The following is a 24,098-nucleotide window of genomic DNA, read 5'->3' on the forward strand; positions in this document are numbered from 1 at the left end:
CAGATTTGTGATTTACTTAGTATTTAGTATTTATTAGTAGTCTAGTACTAACTTTATTGGTAAATTTTCTATATTAATCCTGGCCAACTTATTCTCAAAATAAATAGATAATAAATAAATAAAAATCTTGGCCAACTTAATCAATAAAAGCTAAACTTGGTTGAAAGAGAGATTGGTTGTTATCGACTAATAGAGGGCATTGTGCTCAACTCGCACCCGACCTAATTTGATCGGCTCGGGTGGAGGAAAACTCAACCCATTGTTAATTGAAAAGAAGAAGCAGATCAAGCTCTCCATAGGTGGCAAGCAGTTTGGGCAAAATCAGTAACAGCGGCAAGGGAGTAGAAAAGCGAGGGAGAGAGGCAGAGATTATTTGGATCTCTTCAGATTTGATCTAGGTTTTGTTGGATCTAGTTAAGATCTCACCAAATTTAGTCGAAATCATGTTGAAATTTCACTAGATCTAGTTTAGATCTCGCCATTTCTAGTTGGATCTCGATGGATTTGAGACTAAAAGACAAAAAGAGTAACAAGGGTTTTGATGATTGAGCTCGTTAGATTTTAAAGGAGGGAACTCGCCACTTGACCTGCCAACATCAAATTTTAAAGGAGAAAAGTTGGTATTGATCGCTTTAGTTACTAGATCGGTTCGTTTTCTATTCAAGTTTGGACAGGTTACGGTCGTCAGAGTTTGAGGAAGAGAACCCGCCACTTAACTCACCAGCATCGAATTTTGGAGGAGAAAACCCATTGTTGACCACCTTACTCACCAAATCGATCCATTGTCAATTCGGGCCCAATTGGATTTGCCAAGTTGATTGGGTTGACTGGGTCTATGGACAGCCTTTTCTATGAGTAAGACCTCCAGTGAGCTTCTTACTTAGATCTAAATTTGACTAACACATACCCAACATTCAGTCTAAAGACTCTACACCCTTCCCCCCCCTCCCCCCCCCTTTTTTTTTTTTTGAGGAATAGTCTAAACTGATTTCTAAGCCCATAATAGATTATAGGCTTACGTACCCTGTCCTAATAAATAATTAGGCAAGTCATCATGGTTGGTTACGGGTGTCTGTTGGTTTTTTTTTTTTTTTTTTTTTTGTGGAACAAAATACTTTTTTTTTTGGAAGTCTAATCTTATGAAAAAAGAGTTTCATAAAACAGGAAGAATCAGCTCTCATTTGGTAATGGTATAGAATTTAAATAACGAAAACTGTGATTTAAACATTATAACGCATATTTTTACACACATTTTCACCCACACCAATTTTCATACAATTTAAACAACATTACTAAAAATATTTTTCCAAATAAACACTTATTTTCAATTGTCTAACCATAAGCCCAGTGATCATTCAACGGAAGAAAAAAAAATGGTTTACCAAATCTTGCAAATTCAATTGGCTATTCATCTTCTCTTACTTGTCTTTTACTTTCTTTCTTTCTCTCGGATAGACACTTACGAATCATGACCTGTATTCCAAGATTAATAAAATTAACCGTCAAATTAAAATATAGATGGCGTTAGAAATTGACTTTCTTTGCCGGCGGAGTTTAGGTTGCGCAGAGCATTTGACATCCTATTTTGAGCAGTCAAAAAGTTGAAAATGGACTAAGAAGCCACCTCTTCATTGAGTTCATGTTATCCTCTTTCGAACCCACTCTTGCCAAAGACCAAGTCATGAATTCACCATTACAAGTCAATTCGGTAATGTTAGCCGCCATTCATATGCTTTGACTGAGTATGAAACATGTTTATCTAATTGGAACATAAACAGAACTTTTGAACAGATTTAATTAGCATCATTTACATGTGCTACCTAGATTAATTAAAAATTATATATAAATTAAAAATAATTATTTCAATAATATAAATTGATGGAAATAAATAAATAAAAATAACACAATTTGCTTTAAGGTATGATGGTACACATGATTTTAGGTCTAGTTTGAAAACGAATCCTACAAGACAAAAAAGAAAAAGTCTAAAACACTGTAGTCTCAAATTATAAGTCAAAAGATCACAGGGCTCTTGGATTGGCTGGGTAGTCTCTGTATTGTTTTTGTGATTGCAGTGACTTACCTACTTTTAGGCACTATGGGTGATCGGTCAACCTTGTGCAACTCACCCCTTTCCCTCACAAAATACTTTACAACTTCACTTTTTTTAAAAAAAAATTTAGGATGTGTTTGTTAGGGGTGAAATAGGGTGAATGAAAAACCTTAAAGAGAAAATGAGGAATGAAAATTTTTTAGAGGGTATTTGGTTGGGAAGAGGGGAAAAAAATGTGATGGGACCAGGATGTTTTCTTCCATGCCCACCAAAATATTTTCTCCCCAAATTGAGAAGAAAACTAGAGAGAACAAAAATTGACAAAAGCGCCCTTGTGCAGCTGTGCTGTTGCTTAACGTTACCCACGTTTTGTTTTCACTTTTTTATTTTTATTTTTTATTTTTTTGATAAGCAAACTAGGTTTTGTCTTTGGTGTTTTTTTTTTTTTTTGTCATTTTTTGTTCAACCGTTACTTTTTTTTTTTTGGATAATTACACTTTACCCACTTGTGGTTTGCTTCTAATTTGATGTGCCTACCCATGGTTTAAATTTTGACACTTTGCCCAACCGTGGTTTATTCCGTTTGTGCTCCATAACCCACCTCTAATTTTTCCGTTACTCTAACAACTTTCATCAAAAAATCAAAGAAGAAAGTAGATCAAACCAATTGAAGCATAGCAATTTGAACTTTATCAATTTAACTACTCTAAAACCAATTGAAGTAGTAAATGAATCAAATTAGCCTCAGATTCAAATCAAGAAAGAAAAACCCACTTATCCTGAAATTTCACAACAATCCAAAAAAAAAAATCATTAACAATCTATAACTAAAAAAAAAAATCTAAACTTTGAAAAAAAAATCTAAACTTTGAAAAGAAGAGGGAGGGAGGGAGGGAGGGAGAGAGGGATCTGAGTGAGAATGCTGATCTGACCCACGCACCGATGACGGAGAGACGCAGCTCCACCCCACACTCTGACGCCAAACTAGTGAGTTTTCTCCCTTTTCTTCTCTTCTCTCACCGCCGCCCACTTCAAGCTCTGCATGTACCCGATCCACCAAGGTAAAAATCTCCCTCACACTGGCGAAGCCATACCCACCTCCAACAAACCAGTGAGTTTTCTCCCTTTTCTTCTCTTCTCTCACCTCTGCCCACTTTGAGCACTGCATGTACCCAATCCACCAAGGTAAAAATCCCCCTCACGCTGGTGAAGCCATACCCACCTCCAACATCTCCGATCCGTCGCCAGCGAAGCCAATCTATGGGTTTGGGTTTTGATTTGTGGAGGAGGAGCATGACTGATTTAGGTCTGGAATTTTGAGGAGTGTGACGTGTAGGTTGCGATTTGGGTTCTGGTGGTGGTCGATTTGAGATTTTGAGTTGTCATGGTGGACATCAGCGTGGGGTTGTGGTGCTGTGAGTGGACCTGGGTTCGTAGGGCCGTGGGTAGTAACTCGTCGTGGATCTTGGGATTCATTTGTGCCTGGGTTGAATTAATTAGTTCTTAAGTTTCAAATATATGCCTGGGTTGAATTCATTTGTTCTTGAATTCATCTGTAAAAATTTGGATTTAAATCTGAATAGCTGTTTGCTTGTGGTTGAGATGATAGGTTCAAATACAAGTTGAAGTTCTAAGAAATTGCATAATTTTTTTTACCAATAACACAATGTGATCTTGTTTTCTCTTGAATTTTTATGTTTTTTATGTTTTTGGAGGAAAGAGACATAAGAATAGTGCCAAAATACATATTTACCCTTCTTTTTACCAGAGATGGGTTACGGAGCAAAAACGGAATAAATCACGGGTGAGCAAAGTGTTAAAATTTAAATCACAGGTAGGCACATCAAATTAGAAGCAAACCATAGGTGGGTAAAGTGTAATTATCCATTTTTTTATAATATATATCATTTCCTGCTTTGGTTTTTGTTTTTTTCTATACTTCATATATTTGGTTGTTCTTTTCTTTTCTTTTTTTCTTCGTATTTCATTCTTTTCTTTTCTTTTTTTTGGTTCATCCCTTCTTCTTTTTTTCTTCTTTTTTTATTTTTTTCTAATTTGCTACTTTTTTTTAATTTAGTAGAGACATAAAAGTAAATCTATACAAATTATATTTTCTATCCTTTCACTTTTCCTCCCTAAACCAAACACCAAAAGGGAAAACTAAAATATTTTCTATCATCCCACTTTTCTATTCTCTCTTTATTTTCTATCCTCTCACTTTTCCATTCCTCCAATAAGAGAATAGAAAATTAAGAGGGGATAGAAAAGTGAGAGTATAAAAGAGATTTAGTTTTATCTCATTTGTATTTGGTTGGAAGGATGAAAAATGAAAAGATGAAAAACTTATTTGTTTAGTTGAGAAGAAAAATGAAAGGATAGAAAATGAAGTTGGCATAAGTTCAAAATTATGTCCTCATTAAATAAAACACAAAGTAACACATTTTTTTAGCAAAAAAATTGTGTATGTGCAAGTGGAGAAGAAAAAAAAAACTAGTAAACAAAGCAATTGTAAAAAAAAAAATTAAAAAAAAAAAAAGCTACTAACATGGGCGAAGTTCATGTGCAAGTGCACATAGGCATTTTCATCTATTAAGCAACCACATTTTCTCCCCTCAATTTTTTCCCCATTTTGGGAAGAAAATTTTTTGGTAAGCCCAGAGAAAATACTCGAGACCCATCACAAAATTTTCCACTCCCCCTCTCAACCAAACACCCTCCCAATTTTCTCTCTCCACTTTTTTCTCCTAAATTTTCTATCCTCCCTAAAATTCTTCCAAACAAACACACCCTTATGGTATGTTTGGTTGGGGTGAAATGACAAGGGGGGAGAGGGAGAGAGAGAGAAAATAGGAGAGAAAATGAGAGAGTAGGATGTTTGGTTAGGGGAGGAGAAATGGGGGTGGGGGAGTTTTCTCTCCGGGCCAACCATTTAAGAAGAAAATGTTTTCTCTCCAATTTGGAGAGAAAACTAGAAAGAAAAGTGAAGAGAGAGTGGGTTTGATAAGAAATTACCCATCTACCCTCCCCTAATTTAATGTTGCTTTTTTTTTTTTTTTTTTTTACTTCCTCTTTCATCTTCTTTTTGTTTTTGGCTGGCATTGAACTTGACTTTGTTTCCATGTTTTGTTCCTTCTTTTTTTTTTTTTTAATATCAAATAGAAACTTATTATTATTATGAAATTGATTCAAGTTATATCTGGTATAACTTGACTAGAGTTACATCCATTTTAGACTGTTGAGTCTCACTAAATCTAGCGATCAACAAAAGATTGTTTCTCACATCATTAATATATAATTATTATTTGATAGGTTAACTCATTTTAATTAAGTCCCCCCACATCCACCGCATCTCTCTCCTTAGTAATCATCTTCCATTTATTGAAGAAATAAAAAATCTTATTCTCCCCACCCACTTCTAATTCTGTTCAATTAGGAAGATAATATACGACCTCGAAATTAAATAGAAAATGTTTGGAAACATCTCATCAATAGTTCTTTTTGCTTCCTCCTTCTTTGGCGTAAATTTAATATTGGACTATTGGTGGTGAATATATTGCTGAAATTCACTTTGTACTGGACTATTGGACTATTGGTGGATGCTAGAATCAAATTATATTGCCCGAATGTACATAATTTTAAGATCATTGCCGAGGTGTTGTACTTGAATTTACTTGTTCAATGAACCTCTTGAAACCACCGGCTGCATCTAATATCAATATAGCTTGCCAATCTTCAATTTTTGCCGACGTGATTTACATGATGGATAGGAAGATGATTATTAATAGTGAGGTGGTGAATGTGGAGAATTTAATTTAAATGAGTTAGATATGGTAAATAATAATTACATATTAATAACGTGAGATGTAATCTTTTGCTAACCGTTAGATTTAATGAGAATCAACGGTCTAAAATGGGTATAACTCTAGTCAAGTTTGTGTTAGTTTTTAAGTTTGTAGTAATTAAAAAATAGTTTTTTATGTATTAGGGGTATGAGTAAATTTTTACAAACTATATTTTTTATCCTCTCACTTTTCTACTCAACCAAACAAAAGAAATTTTTATCTCTATACTCTTTCCACTCCCTTAACCAACGGATGGAAAACTAAGTCTTTTCTATCCACCCCCTTTTTCAACCCCTAGTCTTTTTCTTTTTTCTTTTTTTGATGAGACCCCTATTCATTTTTTATCCTCTCACTTTTCCATCATCCCAACCAAACGGATCCTTAAACTTTTTTTTTTTAATGTTTTTATTGAATGGTTGAGATTAAAAGTTTCCTTTCTAGCTTTTAATCTCAACCATTAAAAGCAATTTGATATTATAGATGATCTCAATCTCATGTTATTAGTTGCCCTTATTCCCAAGTCTAGCATGATAGGTGAAGGGAATGCCCGTTGTCTACGGATATTTCCATACTTCTACCCTTGAAAATGATTGCTTCGGGAACACGAGGGCATTTGGGTTTACAATAGGACGATAATGTTGTATTTTGTGATAACAGAATGCTATAAGTGATTAAAAGACTAATGCTTCAAGAAAAAACCAAACATATTGATGTCAAATATTGCTTCATTTGCAAGATTATATCTCAGGGCACCATTTTAACGGATATTGCTTCATATTGCTTCATTTGCAAGGTTATTATAGCGGATAATCCAGTAGATACGATAACCAACTTTTGGACAAGTTCAAGCAATGCTTGAATGTAAATGGTGTTTACAATCTACGATACCCTTTGGCACAGGCACGATAGGAGTTTCATTTGTTAGACTTGACTACATATAGTCTTAAATTTAGAGTACGTAGGTGCACCAAATACAAGTCCTCCTACCACATGTTATTCAATCCTTGGTCTATCGACTAATAGCTAGTAGCCAAAATCAACATTGTTTCAATTAAAGTATTTACTACTCATTTTTTACTTTGGTTATAAGATCCTAGTTGACCTACCTTATTTAATTTGTTTACATATATTTAAGTTGTTTGAATGTGAAAAAAAGTATTAATTATAAATATATATATATATATATATATATATATATATATATGTAACATTCCTCTCGTATAGAGTCTAACTTCACAAGTGTGAGACCCACTCTTATGTGAGAAGGGCGTTACATATACCTGATACACTAAATTTCTTCTCCTATTTATGAGTTTCTTAAGTCATAGTCTTGGCAAATTGAGAGACGGCTTTTTATCACTATTGTATTTTCCTTATTTCATTGTTAAATCTTTTCTTTGATGTCACTTATGATATATATCTAAGGCTGAACCTCAAATAAATTTTGGTGCTCCTTGTGTGATTATGTTTTATGATTTTCTATTTATAATTCGTATAAGTCTATATAATTTATTACAAAAATATTGGTATCAAAACTTTTACAACCTCTCACAAGTTGGCTCCCGAGAGGCTAGATATTTTTTATGCCAATGACAACTGACAACACAAGGTGCTCACTTCGTAAGTGCCTAAAAGACTCTATCTCTTTTGCTTAAGTAAAGAAAAAATGAGAGGAGTAGATAGAATTCTATAGGTGTAGGCCCAAGACTTCATGCCTCTTTAACTTTACACCCCCCCCCCCCCCCTTCTCCTCCTCTACCACGTTAAACATATCAGATAACATTAAATATGGTCGTTTCTCTTGACCAAACAAACATGAATATAAAGTAAAACCTAAAACTGCAATGTAAGTGCTCACCATGAATGACCCCAACAAACCATCTCATCGGCCTATCTCACCTAAGAAACCAATGATACAACATTTAATTGCGCATATATACACATACAATCTATATGAAGGTGACTTCGCAAATTCACTATCCTTGAAAAAGTAATAGCTACTTCTTGACAAGCCATATTGGGATCCAATGCGGAAGATGACGAAGCTCCCTACAATTTTCAAAAGCAGAAAAACCAAAACTTCATGGAAATGGTCACCTTTTAAGCACATCAGAACCATATCATTCAAAGCCAAACACATGTTTAAGACCGCCAACTCTTTCTTCTCCAACGCTGTCAAGATGGTGACAATGCTGGACTCATCCTGGTCACAATCTAGGTGTTTCTCAGCAGTGCTCGAGGATTCTGGCGGTGAGCTGATAGAGATGGCAGTTAAGGCATTGAGAACAAAGAGGTTGTCATTCGAGCCCGAGCCCGGGGACACAAGCTACATAATGGGGACAACCAAGTTCCCTTTCCAGGACAGCGTGGTGCTAGATATTAAATCCAACAACCCATATACAGATTTCCGGAACTCCATGGAGGAAATGATTGAGGCTTATGGCTTGGAGGATTATGCAACAAAGGACTGGGAGTATCTAGAGGAGTTATTGGCCTGGTACTTGAGGATGAATGGGAAGAAAAATCACCAGTATATAATCCAGGCCTTCATTGACTTGTATACTGAGCTTCCTTCTTTATGTTCTTTTTCTTATCATGCGTCAGCTTCATCTTCAAAATCGAAAGATTGGTGGGAAATTGAGGTTGAAAGCATTCCTTCATATGCTGAGAAGGGAAAATGTCCAAAATATTGTTGAATATGAATCACGGAATCATGGAAAAATATATACGTATTGGTCAAGGATTATACTGACATTAGTCATTATATAAGAAATCAAACTTCTATCACTTTTAATCCCGTATTCTCGAAGTTTCAAAAATTCCAAATAGATGAAAACCAAACCTTATGGAGTTGTGTTTGGTTGACAATCCTTGTTGCTGCTGGAAATAGATCATGCAGTGGCGTGTTATTATATAAGCAGGTTAAAGCGTGTAAGTTTCAAAGTTGAACTTTGTAAGCTAGCCTAATCAGCTGCCACATACTATATTGGACTCATCAAATCTGAAGAGGCTATCTTGAAGTTGATCAGATTGGAAATTAAAGCAAAGATTGAGTATGCGAGGGAGTAGTGAATAAGCTTATTCTTAACAAAGCCTCGTGTTGCAAATGGGGAGCATTAAATGTTGTCTTCATGTTTCTGATAGAGTAAGCTAAAGTTAACTTCTGTACGTAGCTGTTTGATGTATTGTTGCAATTTCCTTGTTTCTTGTCTTTGTGTGTAATACAATCCTGGATGTTGCTTGTGGTTTTTTCCTTTAGTTAGGATTGTCTATAGTTCCTGTTAAGGTGCTGGCTTTTTGTTTAGTTTGCAATATCCACTCACCTTCAAAATTAGTTGTGCATATTGTAAATACTGTTGCAGTTTAGAGTGCATGATTGTAATCAACCCAAAAAAACAAAAACAAAAATAAAAAAGCAAAGCTTAAATTTATCACATGTTAAAAAAGTATTGCATTCACCTAAATTTATTAAAATGTTTACCCCATTTGTGTAAGGTATCTTTTACACTCGCTTGCTCCCTAAACTGGACTTCTACTGACACAGCACGAGTTTAAAGGAGACTGAGTTTGATAAAAAAAAAAAAATACACCAGTATAGTTTAAGGCTTAAAACTTAAAAGTAATAAATTTAAGTGGGAGTTTTTATATGTAAATATCAATTAAATAAATAGTTTTAATACTAACAACGACCAAGGTTAGAATTCAGATCATATAGATTTAATGTGATGAGTTAAGCACATATCTTGATGGTCTGAGGCTCTGAGGTATGACATTTCCACCACCCTACCAACAATACCCAAAATATTTTAATGGTCTTTACGGTTATATATATAAATCCAGACTGTAAGTCTTTAAGTCTAATGAATTTCTTGTTGGATATATGGTTTTTTTTTTTATACATTGTTGGATATATATATGGTCGATAGCCATTAGGACGTCTCAGAAATGTAAATAAGTTTTTGCTGGTAGGAATAATAGATGAAAGGAACATAGTTGCAATTGAATGCAACACTGAATAGAAAAGATATAAGTGGATATGAATCTTTGGTTTGCTTTTTTTTTTTTTTTTTTTTGAGGACTTACTTTTCGTCGCAACATTATGTTACAATATATGTAATATATAAAGTAGTTAAGCATGTCTCATCTTTTTATTTTTTATTTTTTAACATTATGCCTACTATAACTGCTTTTGCAACATCAAAAGAAAATTGAACAATGGTGTAAAAGTAGTAAAATAACAAAACAACAAACCTGTTTGCTACAGTTTTTACACAATAAACAACCCATTCCTATTTTATGCAAATTCCTAATCTAACATGACCTAATATATTCCTAAATAATTAAAGAACATATACATTTGTGATATATACACAGGCCTGCCCAAGGCCTAGGCAAGTTAGGCCAAGCCTAAGGCCCCACCAAAAAACAAAATTTTCCTTAGGAAAAAAGGCCCCACTTTCCAGAGTTAAAGACCCGAATTTTTATAAAATTATATATATATATATATTTTCTAAATGTTGTACATTTTTTTTTATTAGTGATGTTAAAGATACTACAAATTTTACTATTGACTTACAAATTGTCATTTTATTAATCACAAAAAAGTGATATAAATATTCATTAGTTAAATTGATGAAGTTCATCAATAAGAAACAATGTCACATTATATTTTGAACATTTTATAGTGTTTTTAATTAGCACATTTTTCTTTTTCATTTCTATTAAGACTCTAAATGTATGAGACCAATAGAACCTTAACTCAATTGAAACCCTAAAATATTTCAAAAAGATGTTGCAAATGTGTTAAATCATCAATTATAGATTAATCTCCCCTGATAGTTTGAGACTTTGATTTTTGTAAACTAATATCCTACAAAGCCACACACCAAATAATATCTATCTCTCTCTCTAAAATCAAAATATAAAATTAAAAATTAGATTACAACTTTATTTAACTATGCATCGTCTTATATCCAAAATAAAGTATTTTTCAATCGCAATATATTTTTATTTCTTTTTATTAAAATTTATAGTTCAACTACGATATTCAATTCTCTATATGAAATTAACATTAATCTAGTTGGTATTATTTATGTATTTAATGTATCAAATTAACCTTCATTTGATTAGTATTAAATATTTTTTTAATTAATATTTACATATTAAAGGCCCCGCATAAATTTTTAGCTTTAGGCCCCAAATTATGTTGGGCTGCCCCTCGTGATACACGATATAACACAATGCAAAAGATTAGAGATTAAGCATGCGTTTGGATTGGAATTATAAATGGAAATTATTTTACTATTCATTTTATTTTTGCTACTATTCATAAGCCTCATTACACTTTTTGACACTATTCATGGACTCCACTGTACTATTTCAACTAACTTTTGCATTTATCTATTGTACTTTCAGTAATAAATTTTCAGTTTTAGCAAAATAAGCGGTATCCAAACAGACCCTAAGATGAACATGAGCAGAACAAATTTAACAAATCCATACTAAAATTAATCTTCAATTACCATTATTAATCAATTATCAAAATCATAATTTAAATACAAGTATAAAGCTAAAGAAAACAGTTATATATATAATTTTTCATTTCTATTTTTTTATGAACATCACTTATGACGGAAATCTAACGGAACAAACAATATTTAAAACAAAAGTAAATCAAACTAATCATGTGAAAGATACCGGTCATTACTTCAATACATGACTCTTATCATTATTACCAATGGTGAGCCATTATATTGTAGGGTAATTATTGGATACTTTCGGAGTACCATAAATGTATATTTTTCTCTCTCATATAACTATGGGTCCTACTAATTAAATTTATAGTGGAACTTATAATTCATATGAGAAGAGGGAGTACACATTTATAATACTCCCGCAGTATTCAATAATTTTTCCAAAGTATACAATAATTTTTCACTTACAATGTGGACATGAAATTTTGAGTGTAACACTTAACTCTCCCCTTATAGTATTATTTTAACTATAACACTTGACTCTCTCTCATAGAGGGACCCACCCCTCTGTGAGAGAGAGGGAGCATACTACCAGAGTATGCAATAACATCACATGGTGAGTTGTGAAGGTGCACTAAAAGTGGTGGGTTCATGTGGATCCACAACTCCACTACTCATAATTCGCCATGTATGTAAGTCATTGTGCCAAAACTTGTAGATTTTGTTATGGCACTAGCATTGTTCTTGAAATATTTAAAGTTTATTACAACGAAATTTTTTATTGCACAAATCTTTTACCTCAAATTTTATTACAATACCTCATATCAACTATTACCATGTGGATCCACAACTCCATCACTCGCAATTCATCATGTGGGTAAGTTATTATGCCAAAAGTTTCGGATTTTGTTATGCCCCTAGCATTATTCTTGAAATATTTGAAAATTATTACAATGAAATTTTTTTATTGCACAAATCTATTACCTCATCAGATTTTATTGCAATATATACTTTATATCGACTATTGCAATAATTTTAATGTTATTGTAACGATTTTTTTTCACTACAATAAACAATTTTTCTTATTTGTTTTCACGAAAATATTTCTTTAGAGAATATTTTTGTTGTTTGATAGCATTAAACAATATGAGTTAAAAGAAAACTATCTTATCCAATAGAAGTGATGAACAAGGAGTCTGTAGGTGCAGATAAGAACATAATTGTCAACGATTGGTTGATTCACATAAATCTCTCCACATGTTCATCTTTCGATGATTCAAACAAACTACCTACAACAAAGCAAACCACTTAATGGGTTTTTGGTTTTATTACTTCTTTTGTTGTAATTTTCTTTTCTTTCTTTGAAAACAAAAACAACAACAAAAAATTGAAAGAAGAGGGAATATGATATAGAGTTATTGAGAATTGATATGGGTGCTGTAAAGAGAGAAAATTTCCGACCTATCACAAGCTGACACATCATACTACAAAGTCCACAAAATACAACCAATTACAAAGCGCCACGTACTGCTACTAGGTTTTGCTATCACTATTCAGAAACCAATAGAAATTTGCCAAGTGTCGTTGAAATAAATGCATAAAACGCATCAGCATGCGTAAGCGATGACACAAGCAACCCTGCACGTGTAAGCGATGACACAAGCAATCCAGCACGTGTAAGCGATGACATAAGCGGACCAATCAGGCTGTGACATGTGTCACCAATCAGACTCCGCCACGTGTCGCTCACCCACCCCCAGACTCCTATAAATAGAAGCCTTCCTAAGACATTTGGCCGGAAAGAGAAAAAGATATCGTGAGTTTAGAAATCCAGAAGCTCTGCCGGAATCAAACCCCGAAACCTCTAGGAACTTCAAAAACTTCAACCTCGAATACAAACAACATTCGAAGCAAAATCATCCAAACTACTTGTCTAGATCTCAAAGGTCACTAGAATCAAGCTCAAAAGCCTCCAGAAATCTCAACAAACCACAGATTAGTAAAGCTCTAAGGATTCTAGCCTCTAAAACCCTGAAGAACTTCCACCACAAACCTTCAGAAAAGAAGAATGCACGAAGAACACGAAGAACAAAGAATTTCTAACAAGCTCATAGCCAGAGATTCATTGTAATTCCGTTTCAAAGATCTTCGATCCATTCCTCAGCCAAATTGAAGGATATCTTGTGTTCGAATCAAAATTATATTACCACAATTCCAATTAACAAATCTTTCAAGGAGATCAAATCAGAGGATCACTCTTTTGTAATTACAGAGAATTGTACCACATATTCATCAATACAAATTCGCATTTGTGAAACTATTTTACTTGTTTGATTTATTTCAAACTAAGAATTTAGTCGTCTACAGGTGCAATGTCTAATGAAAGAATAGGAAGAGATGAGAGTGAAAGAGATAAGGAAGAATGGTGGCCATAATAATTGGATTGTATTTTATTATTATTATTTAGGTTATTGAAATTATTCTATTTTATTTTCATGGGGGCGGTATCATTGGATTTGAATCTAAAATTGAGAAATGGACATTGTGAAATTGTGAATGTTTAACCTGTTTTGTTGGTTGCTGAATTACTAATCACATTATTTTGAAGTATAAAGGATATTTTGCATGTTGAAACATTTTGTAGGTGTCAATTTGTTTTTGTTTATTTGGCCTATGTGTCATCTTGAACCATTTGAAATGGAGCTTATGGAGTAATGGTTATTTTTTGAATTCTGAAAAGTATGTTTGATTTTATATATATAAAAGTTACCATCCATATATAAGAGCTAGATGAGTAGTGGAGTTCATCAATATGGGACAACTAATTTTTATTGTACATCACTCCAATTTATTTTTTGAAAGAAACCAACGTGTATCAAGAAACAAAAAACAAAACAAACTATAGATATTTGGGCAGCCCACAACAATGGTCAAGAGAGAGAGAACTCGACATCAAATTCGGCAAATCAATTTCCATCTTTCAAGTAAATTTGGTAGCTTAGGTACCAAATTTTACATCTCTCCCCTTTTAGTTAAAAAAAACTTGGCTGATAGCACATAAAGCTTATAAATTCAAATTTTACCAATATTTAGCTAAAAAATCCGAAGGATAGAAGAGATGGTGGCAGTGGCATTCCTCAGACGTTACAATCACAATTCACAAGCCCAATTAGCCGAAAGAGTGAACGTGCCCTAAAAATATAAGATATCCGTAATTAATGAACTCAATGCTTCGGTGGGAAATAAAATATAAAAATATAAATCACTTTTACTATATCCTATGTTATTACTTTTCATAAGAAAACTTTTTATTAATTTGGTTATCAAATAGGTGTAGCACCTATTCTCAAAAAAAAGAAAGATGTAGCACCTTTTTTTCGACACTTTTTATTAAGACATTATGCTTTCAATGTCCTTTTTGGTTCATGTTGGGCTTTTCTCTCTCTCTCTCTCTCCATATATAAAAATATATATATATATATATATATATATATATATATATATACACATATACTAGACTCATCACACATGTTTTGTATATAGAATTAGACTTTTTTTTATTTTAAATTTATCGAAATAATATTTAAAAGTGAGATAGATAATATCCTAATTTTTAGGATCTTTCTCTACATGAAAATTAATAAAACTTTGAAAACCTAAAAATTAGTAAATTTTAAAAAAATAATAAATTATTCTTTTAGTTTTTAAATTGAAAATTATTTAACTAAAAGATAAAAGTATTTTAAAAAGTTTAAGAATTTATGTCAGGATATTTTAATATGCAAAATGATGAAATCTAAACAAAGAATTCTGTTATTAATAGTATGTATATATTCCATAGAATTATAATTGTATAATCTAAACGGTTTGTGTCAACCACTTGTAAAAATGTATTAATCTCTCTCTTGCCGGTGAAGGCATAATCTAAATAAAAACAGAAAAACCTAGAGACAAATTTGAAAGTGACCCCAGAACCAAATTTGAAAAAGCAACAAATATGCCCAACCACTGACTGACTCATTTAAAATTAGACACTTCATTCATTTAGTAGTTAAAGCTCATTTTGGATTACAGGATGACATTAATTGACAATGGAGGAAAAAATTGGTACAAGGAAGAAAAAAAGTTCAAAATTTCCTAACCAGAGAAATAAATATCTCTTCCCATCCATAATAATAATAACGAGCTCCATGCCTCCACCACATAGCTCAGATCTCTTCTGGCCTGCTTTAAATTTTCTAGATACCCGATTGTGTTGATGACTCATGAAGTTGCGTGACCTTCCTTTGCAGCTTCCTAATTCAATGTCCTCATGACATGGATCTCATCTCACACGTGGCATAGCTAGGATTCACGTGAGTTTGAGTTTCCTTGAACTGAGGGCTTCTGCAGAATTAGTCTATGTGACACAACCTCATCCCAGATCTCCTTGAAAGCTCTAACGATAACATCATGGTGACAAGGTGAATTCAGCCGAAGAAAGCAATTGAGAAGCTCTTGAAGATCGTCTTTTGAGTATATCTCTTTCTCCAATATCATCTGAAGCATTGACTGCCGAAAATCTTGATAAGGGTTATCTGAAACCTTCTCCACCGCGATGCTGCTGCTGCTGATTTTCTTTGAACTCTTGGGAAAAATATCAGTTTCGGGTTCAGAGATAGTTGTGGAGGTCAAATCTTCATCCACTGAAAGCCCACCATTTCTGGAGCTAGAAGAAGAAGTGCAAGGCTTTTGGTTTTCATTATTGGTGGAAACTTTTGGCCTTCGAATTGGTTCAAATACATCTGAGGGTTTTGGTCTGGCACAGCCGCCACAGGCTACATTGGCTGCAAAGATGGTTTTAAGGATGTTTTTCTTGTTGGAAGACATGTGAGAGAGAGAGGATTGGAACCCCTTTTGCAGTGTACAGTAATGGCTAAGAAAGAGAGGTTGATTTGCGAGGTGCAAAGCTATGTTGGAAGGTGTGTTCTTGGTAGGAGTCGTTTTCGAATATATATTACTTCTGGTTTCAGAGATATGCATAAGAAGGTGATTTTGGGTAGGAGTCGTTTTCTTGTGTTGTTGCGAGTAAAAGTAGGGGGTTTTATGAGGCATTTGACTTAACGTAGGAGAGTAGAGAAAGAGAAATTGGGCATGTGATATGATCCCCTCATGATAAGATTCTTTTTTTTTCCAGATTATGTTTTTTCTATTTTGAAAATTAATTAATAAGCATTTACTCCGATGATAATGTTTCAAAGTTTATTTTAAAATGAATTTGAGTTTGGCAAAGATATCCACTCGCATGATTAGTGGATTGACTGCCACTTACTTTAAAATTTAAATGATTTATAATATTAAATACACTTGTAAATTTCTACAATACCTAATGAGGAATGTGAATATACATAGGAGTGTGTGTATATATATATAAAGTTGAGAGAAAATTCAATTAAATTTTAAATTGAATTTCAATTTTGTATCTCGTGTCTTGTCTAATTTTTATATTTGTGTGTCAAGTGAATTATTAGGTACAAAAATCAAAAAGTCTAAATTCAATTAAATTTTAAATTGAATTTTAATTAAATTTCAATTTTGCGCCATGTGTCGCATTTAATTTTTGTGACAAATGAATTATAGAGTGCAAAACTCGAAGAGTCTAAATTCAATTAAATTTTAAATCATATATGTGTGTGTGTGATTGTAATTGTTTTTAAATATACTCGTACATATGCACAATATTACACACTAGTTATTATAAAATAAATCTCTTATTTCAAATAAAGATGCCTGTGGACATGACTTCCCCGTTCAATATGTAAAAAATAAACAATTTTTTTTTCTTATTGTCTCCCAATCATTATATAATATAAAATATATAAACATGTATTTCAAATAAAAATAGTATGTTATTCCTATAAAAAAAATGTTATGAATAGTATAGCTTGCATCATTTTTTTTTTTTTTTGAGTAAAGTTTGATATACTATGTTTTTGCTTACATTTTCCATCAATTAGTGAACTCTAATATCAGTATGACATGTTCATTTACTATTGCAGTTGCAGTTTGCCATTTTGGAATGCTACATGATTTTCTTTTATTTGTAGGATCTGCAACACTGTTGAAGAAAAGTACAGCGCAATTATTATTATTATTATTTCGTTAACCCTGAAATACGGTCGTGAGTAATAACCGCTGACCTTTAATAATCTACAATCTACATTGATGGAGATGAGAAAAGAACTAATCCACTTCGGGACAAACATGCAGACTTCTTTTTCCCCTTAATATAAGTGTTTAGGATTATAAAAACATCTGAGTCTGACTAATCCCTTATTATATGAGTATTGATAGGCCCAACAAACCTCCTTGCCCAGAAGAACTCATTAAGCACCTTCGTCCACCCCTCCACCTCGTGGACAAAGGAAGACAAGCCATTAATAGAGGATTCAATACCTCGGACAGTTACAAACTAGCTATCAGACCGTTAGAAGCTCATCAAAACTTACATTAATGAGCCTAAAGGCGTTACAAAAGAAGCACTAAAGTCACAATAAATGCCACAACGGCTAGAAGCAATGGAGCCATATATAAACACCCCTTAGAACCAGACAAGATACATTCTCAGATACACATTCGTCGTAGCTCTGCAATTTCTATTTTTCATACTTTCTTTTAGCTTCAACACGCTAACTTTATCATCGGAGACTTCATGGCCAACACCACACTGGTGACCACCCAAAGAGGATCCATTCTGCGATATGGCAGGTATAGAGACGAGGTTGCTAACTTGTCTAGACAAACCTACTCGACTGACGATCACAACATCATCAGTTTAGTGTCGTCTGTGGGAACGACATTTTCGTATTAAGGTTCGAGAGCGTAGTTCCATTCAAACTCAAAAGTCCAGATGGAGTCCAACACTCCCCAAAATTCTGCAACATTAGCCCTGCAAATCCAAACACTCACAGCCAGCGTGAAGGAGCTCACAAGACAGAACCAGGAGATAAGGCTATGACTACAGCAAGAGGATAATCGTTCTAGGACCAACCGGGATGATGATGAAGACAACCAAAGAAGGAATGACTGTCGACCAGCTACTCTGGAAAGAGCAAGCTCGAACCTCCTCAGGGAAATGAGAAAGGAAATGGACGAGCTGAGAAGTGCAATACAGGAAAAGATAGACCGGAGCTTAGACAAGATGGCCAGAAGGACGGACTCACCCTTCACAACAGCAGTTCTGGAGTGCCCAGTGCCTTCAAAGTTTTGTCTTCCATAACTTGAGGCGTTCGACGGTCTAAAGGATCCTTTGGACCACCTCAACACCTTCAAGACAACTTTGGGCCTCAAACAACCCCTTGATGAGATATTGTGTCATTCCTTCCCTACCACTCTCAAAGGAGTAGCAAGGGAATAATTCACTAAGCTACCAACATCGCCCATCAACACCTTCGAGCAATTGGGCTGTTCCTTCGTACACCACTTCGTTGGAGGACAACGCCCAAAAAGACCGGCTAACCACCTGCTCACCATTAGGCAAGGAGAGAAGGAGACTCTAAGGTCATATGTGAAGCGTTTCACCCGAGAGACCTTAGAAGTAGACGAGGCGGATGACAAGGTGCAGCTAACAACATTTAAAACTGGATTAAAATCCAGGGAGTTCGTGATCTCGCTCGCAAAAAGCCCTTATCGGACAATGACGGAAATGCTCTTCAAGGTGCAAAAGGACATGAATGCCAAGGATGCCCTAGCAACAATAAGGGACGAAGAGAAACCCAAAGAGATGGAAAGAAAGGAAGAAGATCAGAAGGGACAAAAAAGAAAGCGAGGAGATCATCAGGGTACGGACGGGAACAAGAGGAAGGACAATAAAACCCCTCAGATAGTAAAATTCACACCTTTGGTTATGCTTGTTGATAAAATTCTTGCGCAGATTAAAGACGAGCATTACCTCAAGTGGCCAAGGCCATTACACTCGTCACCTAATGTGTGCGACAAGAAGAAGTATTATCGTTTCCACAAGGATCGCAGCCACTACACAAAAGATTGCAAAAACCTGAAGGAGCAGATAGAAAAGCTCATTCAAAAAGGAAAGTTGCAGAAGTTTGTGAAGAAGGAAGACTCCAGCAAGTCCAAAGGAGATAACAGGGACAAGCATGAAGCCTCTCTGAGGGATGAGGACCACACGTCCCATCGTCCGCAAAGTGAAATAAGGGAGATAAAGACGATCACAGGAGGACCATCAACAAAGGGGTCGTTCAAATCTTTCAAGAAGTCACAACAAAGGCAGGTGAACAGCATACACAAGATACCACCCCTGAAACAAAGGGGGACAGACACGGACATCCTGTTCACAGAAGATGCCCGAGGGGTGAAGCAACCGCATGACAACCCCTTGGTTATAATGCTCATGATCGAAGGGTTCAACACTAGGAGAATCCTCATAGACAACGGTAGCTCTGCGGACATTATCTATCTCCCTGCTTTTCAACAGCTAAAAGTGGATCCTAAAAGATTGCAACCTTTTGAGTCCCCTCTCGTCAGCTTCAGTGGAGATAGAGTGTATCCTAAAGGCATAGTGACACTGACGGTCATGGCGGGATCCTACCCGCGGCAATTGACTCGTCAGCTCGACTTCCTAGTGGTAGACTGTCCTTCCTCGTACAACATAATAATTGGAAGGCCTACACTCAACCGCTGGAAGCCAGCCACGTCCACCTATTGCCTAAAGGTAAAGTTCCCAACAGAAAATGGTGTAGGCGAAGTAAAGGGAGATCAGGTACTAGCTCGGGAATGCTACCAGGCAGTGTTAGCTGCAAAGGAAAACCATACGTGGATGATCGAGGAGAAGGAGGAAGAGAAGGTGGAAGCCCTGGAGATCGTGGGATTGATTGACAGGGAACTAACAAAGACTACAAGGGTAAGGACGACTTTGAGCCCAGAAATGAAGAAGAAACTAGTCCAATTCCTCAAGGACAACCTGGACGTTTTTGCATGGAGTCACGAGGATATGCTAGACATATCCACAAAGATCATCCAACACAAGCTAAATGCAGATCCTGAAAAAAAGCTTGTCCAGTAGAGACGACGAATCTTTGCTCTAGAACAAAACTAAGCAATCATGGACAAAGTCAATAAATTGCTAGTAGCGGACTTCATTTGCGAGGTCTACTACTCGAACTAGCTGGCCAACGTCGTCCTAGTAAAGAAGGCAAATGGAAAATAGAGGATGTGAGTAGACTTCACGAACCTGAACAAAGCCTGCCCAAAGGACAACTTCCCCCTATTGAGAATAGATCAGCTAGTGAATTCCACTGCAAGACACAAGCTCCTTACGTTTATGGACGTATTCTCGAGATATAATCAGATAAGATGGCAGAAGAATACTAGGAGAAGACAGCCTTCATCACGAGCCAATGGCTCTACTGCTACAAGGTAATGCCCTTCGAACTAAAAAACGCAGGTGCAACCTACCAGAGGTTAGTAAACAAGATGTTCAACAAACAGATCGGGAGGAACATGGAAGTGTACGTAGATGATATGCTCGTCAAGAGCAAAGAAGAGTCTGCACACCTGGACAACCACGATGAGACGTTCGCGACTCTCAGGCAGTATCAAATGAAGTTGAACCCCAACAAGTGCGCCTTTGGGGTAGCATCTGGGAAGTTCTTGGGGTTCATGGTGTCCTAGAAAGGAATAGAAGCAAACCCAGAAAAGGTGCAGGCCATACTAGAAATGACATCACTTAAGACAGTGAAGGAAGTCCAGAAGCTAACAGGAAGAATAGCAGCACTCAACAGGTTCGTCTCTAAAGCAACAGACAAATGCCTGCCCTTCTTCAAGACACTGAAGCAAGCCTTCAACTGGAAGGAAGAATGTGAAAAAGCCTTCCAGGAGCTCAAGCACTACCTGAGCAATCCACCCCTCTTGAGCCCGTCCATAGAGGGGGAAAACCTATATTTATACTTGGCAGTATCAGCTACAGCCGTGAGTGATGCCTTGATTCAGGAGGAGGATAGAGCACAACTCCCAGTCTACTATGTTAGTCAAGCCTTCCAAGGAGCTAAAGCAAAATACCCACGGATCGAGAAGTCAATGAACAAAAGCTGCGCCCATACTTTCAGGCAAATCCTATCCTAGTGATGACAAACCAACCCATAAAGAAGTCAATGAACAAGCCCGAGGCTGTAGGAATGATGATTTAGTGGGCAATCAAGCTTAGCCAGTTCTACATTAAGTACCACCCCAGAACAGCTATCAAGGCACAAGCACTAGCAAACTTCATCGTCGAGTTTACAGTCCCAGACGAGGACAAGGTATTGGATGAAGCAGAAAGATGGAAAATCTAGACTGACGGGTCGTCAGCCTGAAAGAGGGGGGGAGTAGGGGTTACTATCATCAACCTAGAAGGAGAGACGCTCAAGTACGGAGTTTAGCTGAAGTTCCCTGCCACCAACAACAAAGCTGAATACGAGGCAATACTGACTGGACTAAGAGTCAGAAAGGCGTTGGGCACCAAAAACCTGCTTCTCCAAAGCAATTCAAAGCTGCTTTATGGGGCAAATAAAGGAGGAATATGAAGCAAAGGAGGAAAGGATGTAGAAGTACCTGAGGCTGACAAGGCATTTGGCCCAAGAATTTGATAGGGTAGAGTTCATACAAGTCCCCAGAAGCCAGAATATGAGGGCAAACAAGATAGCAAAACAGGCATCGTCAGGAGCCGGACCGACAAGCACAGATTTAAAGATGGAAGTCTAAAAGTGTCCCAGCATTGAAGAAATCTTCACCTTCGCAATCCAGAGTGAAAGCAACTGGATGACCCCAATTCTATCCTTCCTCCAAGATGGACTACTTCCACAAGACGTCGAGGAAGCCAGGAAAGTCAGGAAGAGGGCAGCCAGGTTCACTATCATGAACGACTCCCTGTACAAAAGAGGCTTCTTCATGCCCTACCTGAAGTGCGTTGACAAAAGTGAGGCCAAGTACATCCTAGAGGAGATCCATAAAGGAATCTGAGAGATCATGTAGGCCCAAGGTCCCTGGTAAGTAAAATTATCAAAATAGGTTACTTTTGGCCTACTATGCAAAAGGATGCAAGACAGTTCGTCAAGAGATGCAACAAATGTGTTCAACGCATCCCAGTAGAGAGACTGACGCCAATAACCTCCCTGTGGCCATTTGTCCAATGGGGAATTAACATCGTGGGCCCACTACCCTGAGGTAAGAGACAAGTAAAGTATATACTAGTCGCTATTGACTATTTTACAAAGTGGGTTGAAGCAGAAGCACTATCCACTATCACGGAGGCAAAGATCCAGAACTTTGTATGGAAAAACATAATCTGTAGATTCGGGAGACCAAGGACGATCATATCGGATAACGGACGGCAGTTTGACAACCAATACTTCAAAGCCTTTTGCTTGGGATTGGGGATCAAGAACCAATTTTCGTCTCCAGCTCACCCCCAAGCCAACGGACAGACAGAAGTCACAAACCGAACGCTGGTCAAGATCATTAAAGCTTGGTTGGAGGAAGCAAAGGGCGCTTGGCCAGAAGAATTTCCTAATGTCCTGTGGGCATACAGGACTATAGCAAGAACCCCAACAGGAGAAACTCCTTTCAGGCTCACCTATGGCACCGAGGCAGTAATTCCAGTCAAATTGCGAATCACCAACATGAGAAGAGAAGTCTTTAGTGAAGGCAGCAACAACGATCAGTTGAGAGTCAACCTGGATTGCCTGGATGAAGTAAGAGATGGAGCATCCTAGAACATGACAAAGTACCAGCAGAAGGTGGCTGAGTACTACAATAAGAGAGTGAAACTCAGGCGACTTAACATAAAGGACCTCATCTTACGTAAAGTCACGCCTGCTATTTAGGATCCAACCCAGGGGAATCTTGGTCCAACCTAGGAAGGACCCTACAAGGTCATCCATTGCTCAAGACAAGGCAGTTATCATCTAAAAACGATGGACGGGAAGAAACTACCATGACCGTGGAATATTGAGCATTTGAAAAAGTACCACCAATAAATGTAACAAACAATTGTATTCATGTTTGAAAGAATTCAATAAAAGTACTATTCAACCAACATACCAATGTACTGTATGCAAGTCTAGAAGTTTAAAAAAAATGGTTCTGATAAGATTCTGCCTAGACGAATGTCAGCCACTAACGAAACCAAATGACAAAATTCCTTTATTGGATGTAAGTCAAATAAAAATTGGCTAGATGATAAGATTCCGCCTAGGCAAATGTAAGTCATTGATGAAGCCATATGACAATTCCTTCATTGGATGTAAGTCAAATAAAAAATTGGTTGTGATAAGATTCCGCCTAGACAGATGTAAGTCACTGACGAAGCCAAATGACAAAATTCCTTGATTGGATGTAAGTCAAATAAAAAATTGTCTAAGTGATAAGATTCCGCCTAGATGGATGTAAATCACTGACGAAGCCAGATGACAATTCCTTGATTGGATGTAAATCAAATAAAAAACTTAGTCAAGTGATAAGATTCCACCTAGACAGATGTAAGTCACTGATGAAGCCAATGACAACTCCTTGACTAGATATAAGTCACCTAAAAAAAATTGACCAAGTGATAAGATTCCGCCTAGACAGATGTAAATCACTAACGCAAATCATCTAAAACCGACTAAGTACCCACGGATGGCGATAAACAAAGATCCTGGCAGAAGCACGAGTCACAGGCAGGCCAAAAAATATTAAACATGACAAACCAACAAA

The 24,098-nt window shown here is 36.0% G+C and overlaps 2 protein-coding genes across 2 annotated transcripts; one reads left to right on the top strand and one right to left on the bottom strand.

The window, feature by feature from the left end:
- Positions 1–7,652: 7,652 nt before the first annotated feature.
- Positions 7,653–8,641, top strand: LOC142608387 (transcription repressor OFP13-like). Its single transcript, XM_075780162.1, has one exon. It carries the CDS (start codon positions 7,923–7,925, stop codon positions 8,589–8,591), a length of 669 nt encoding a protein of 222 aa, XP_075636277.1. The 5' UTR covers positions 7,653–7,922; the 3' UTR covers positions 8,592–8,641.
- Positions 8,642–15,282: 6,641 nt separating this feature from the next.
- LOC142608290 (transcription repressor OFP6-like) lies at positions 15,283–16,392 on the bottom strand. The gene has a single exon (XM_075780035.1). It carries the CDS (start codon positions 16,389–16,391, stop codon positions 15,714–15,716), a length of 678 nt encoding a protein of 225 aa, XP_075636150.1. The 5' UTR covers position 16,392; the 3' UTR covers positions 15,283–15,713.
- Between the last annotated feature and the right edge of the window lie 7,706 nt (positions 16,393–24,098).

Source organism: Castanea sativa, chromosome 8, assembly GCF_040712315.1.
Source record: "Castanea sativa cultivar Marrone di Chiusa Pesio chromosome 8, ASM4071231v1".
In the NCBI taxonomy this organism is placed as follows: Eukaryota; Viridiplantae; Streptophyta; class Magnoliopsida; order Fagales; family Fagaceae; genus Castanea; species Castanea sativa.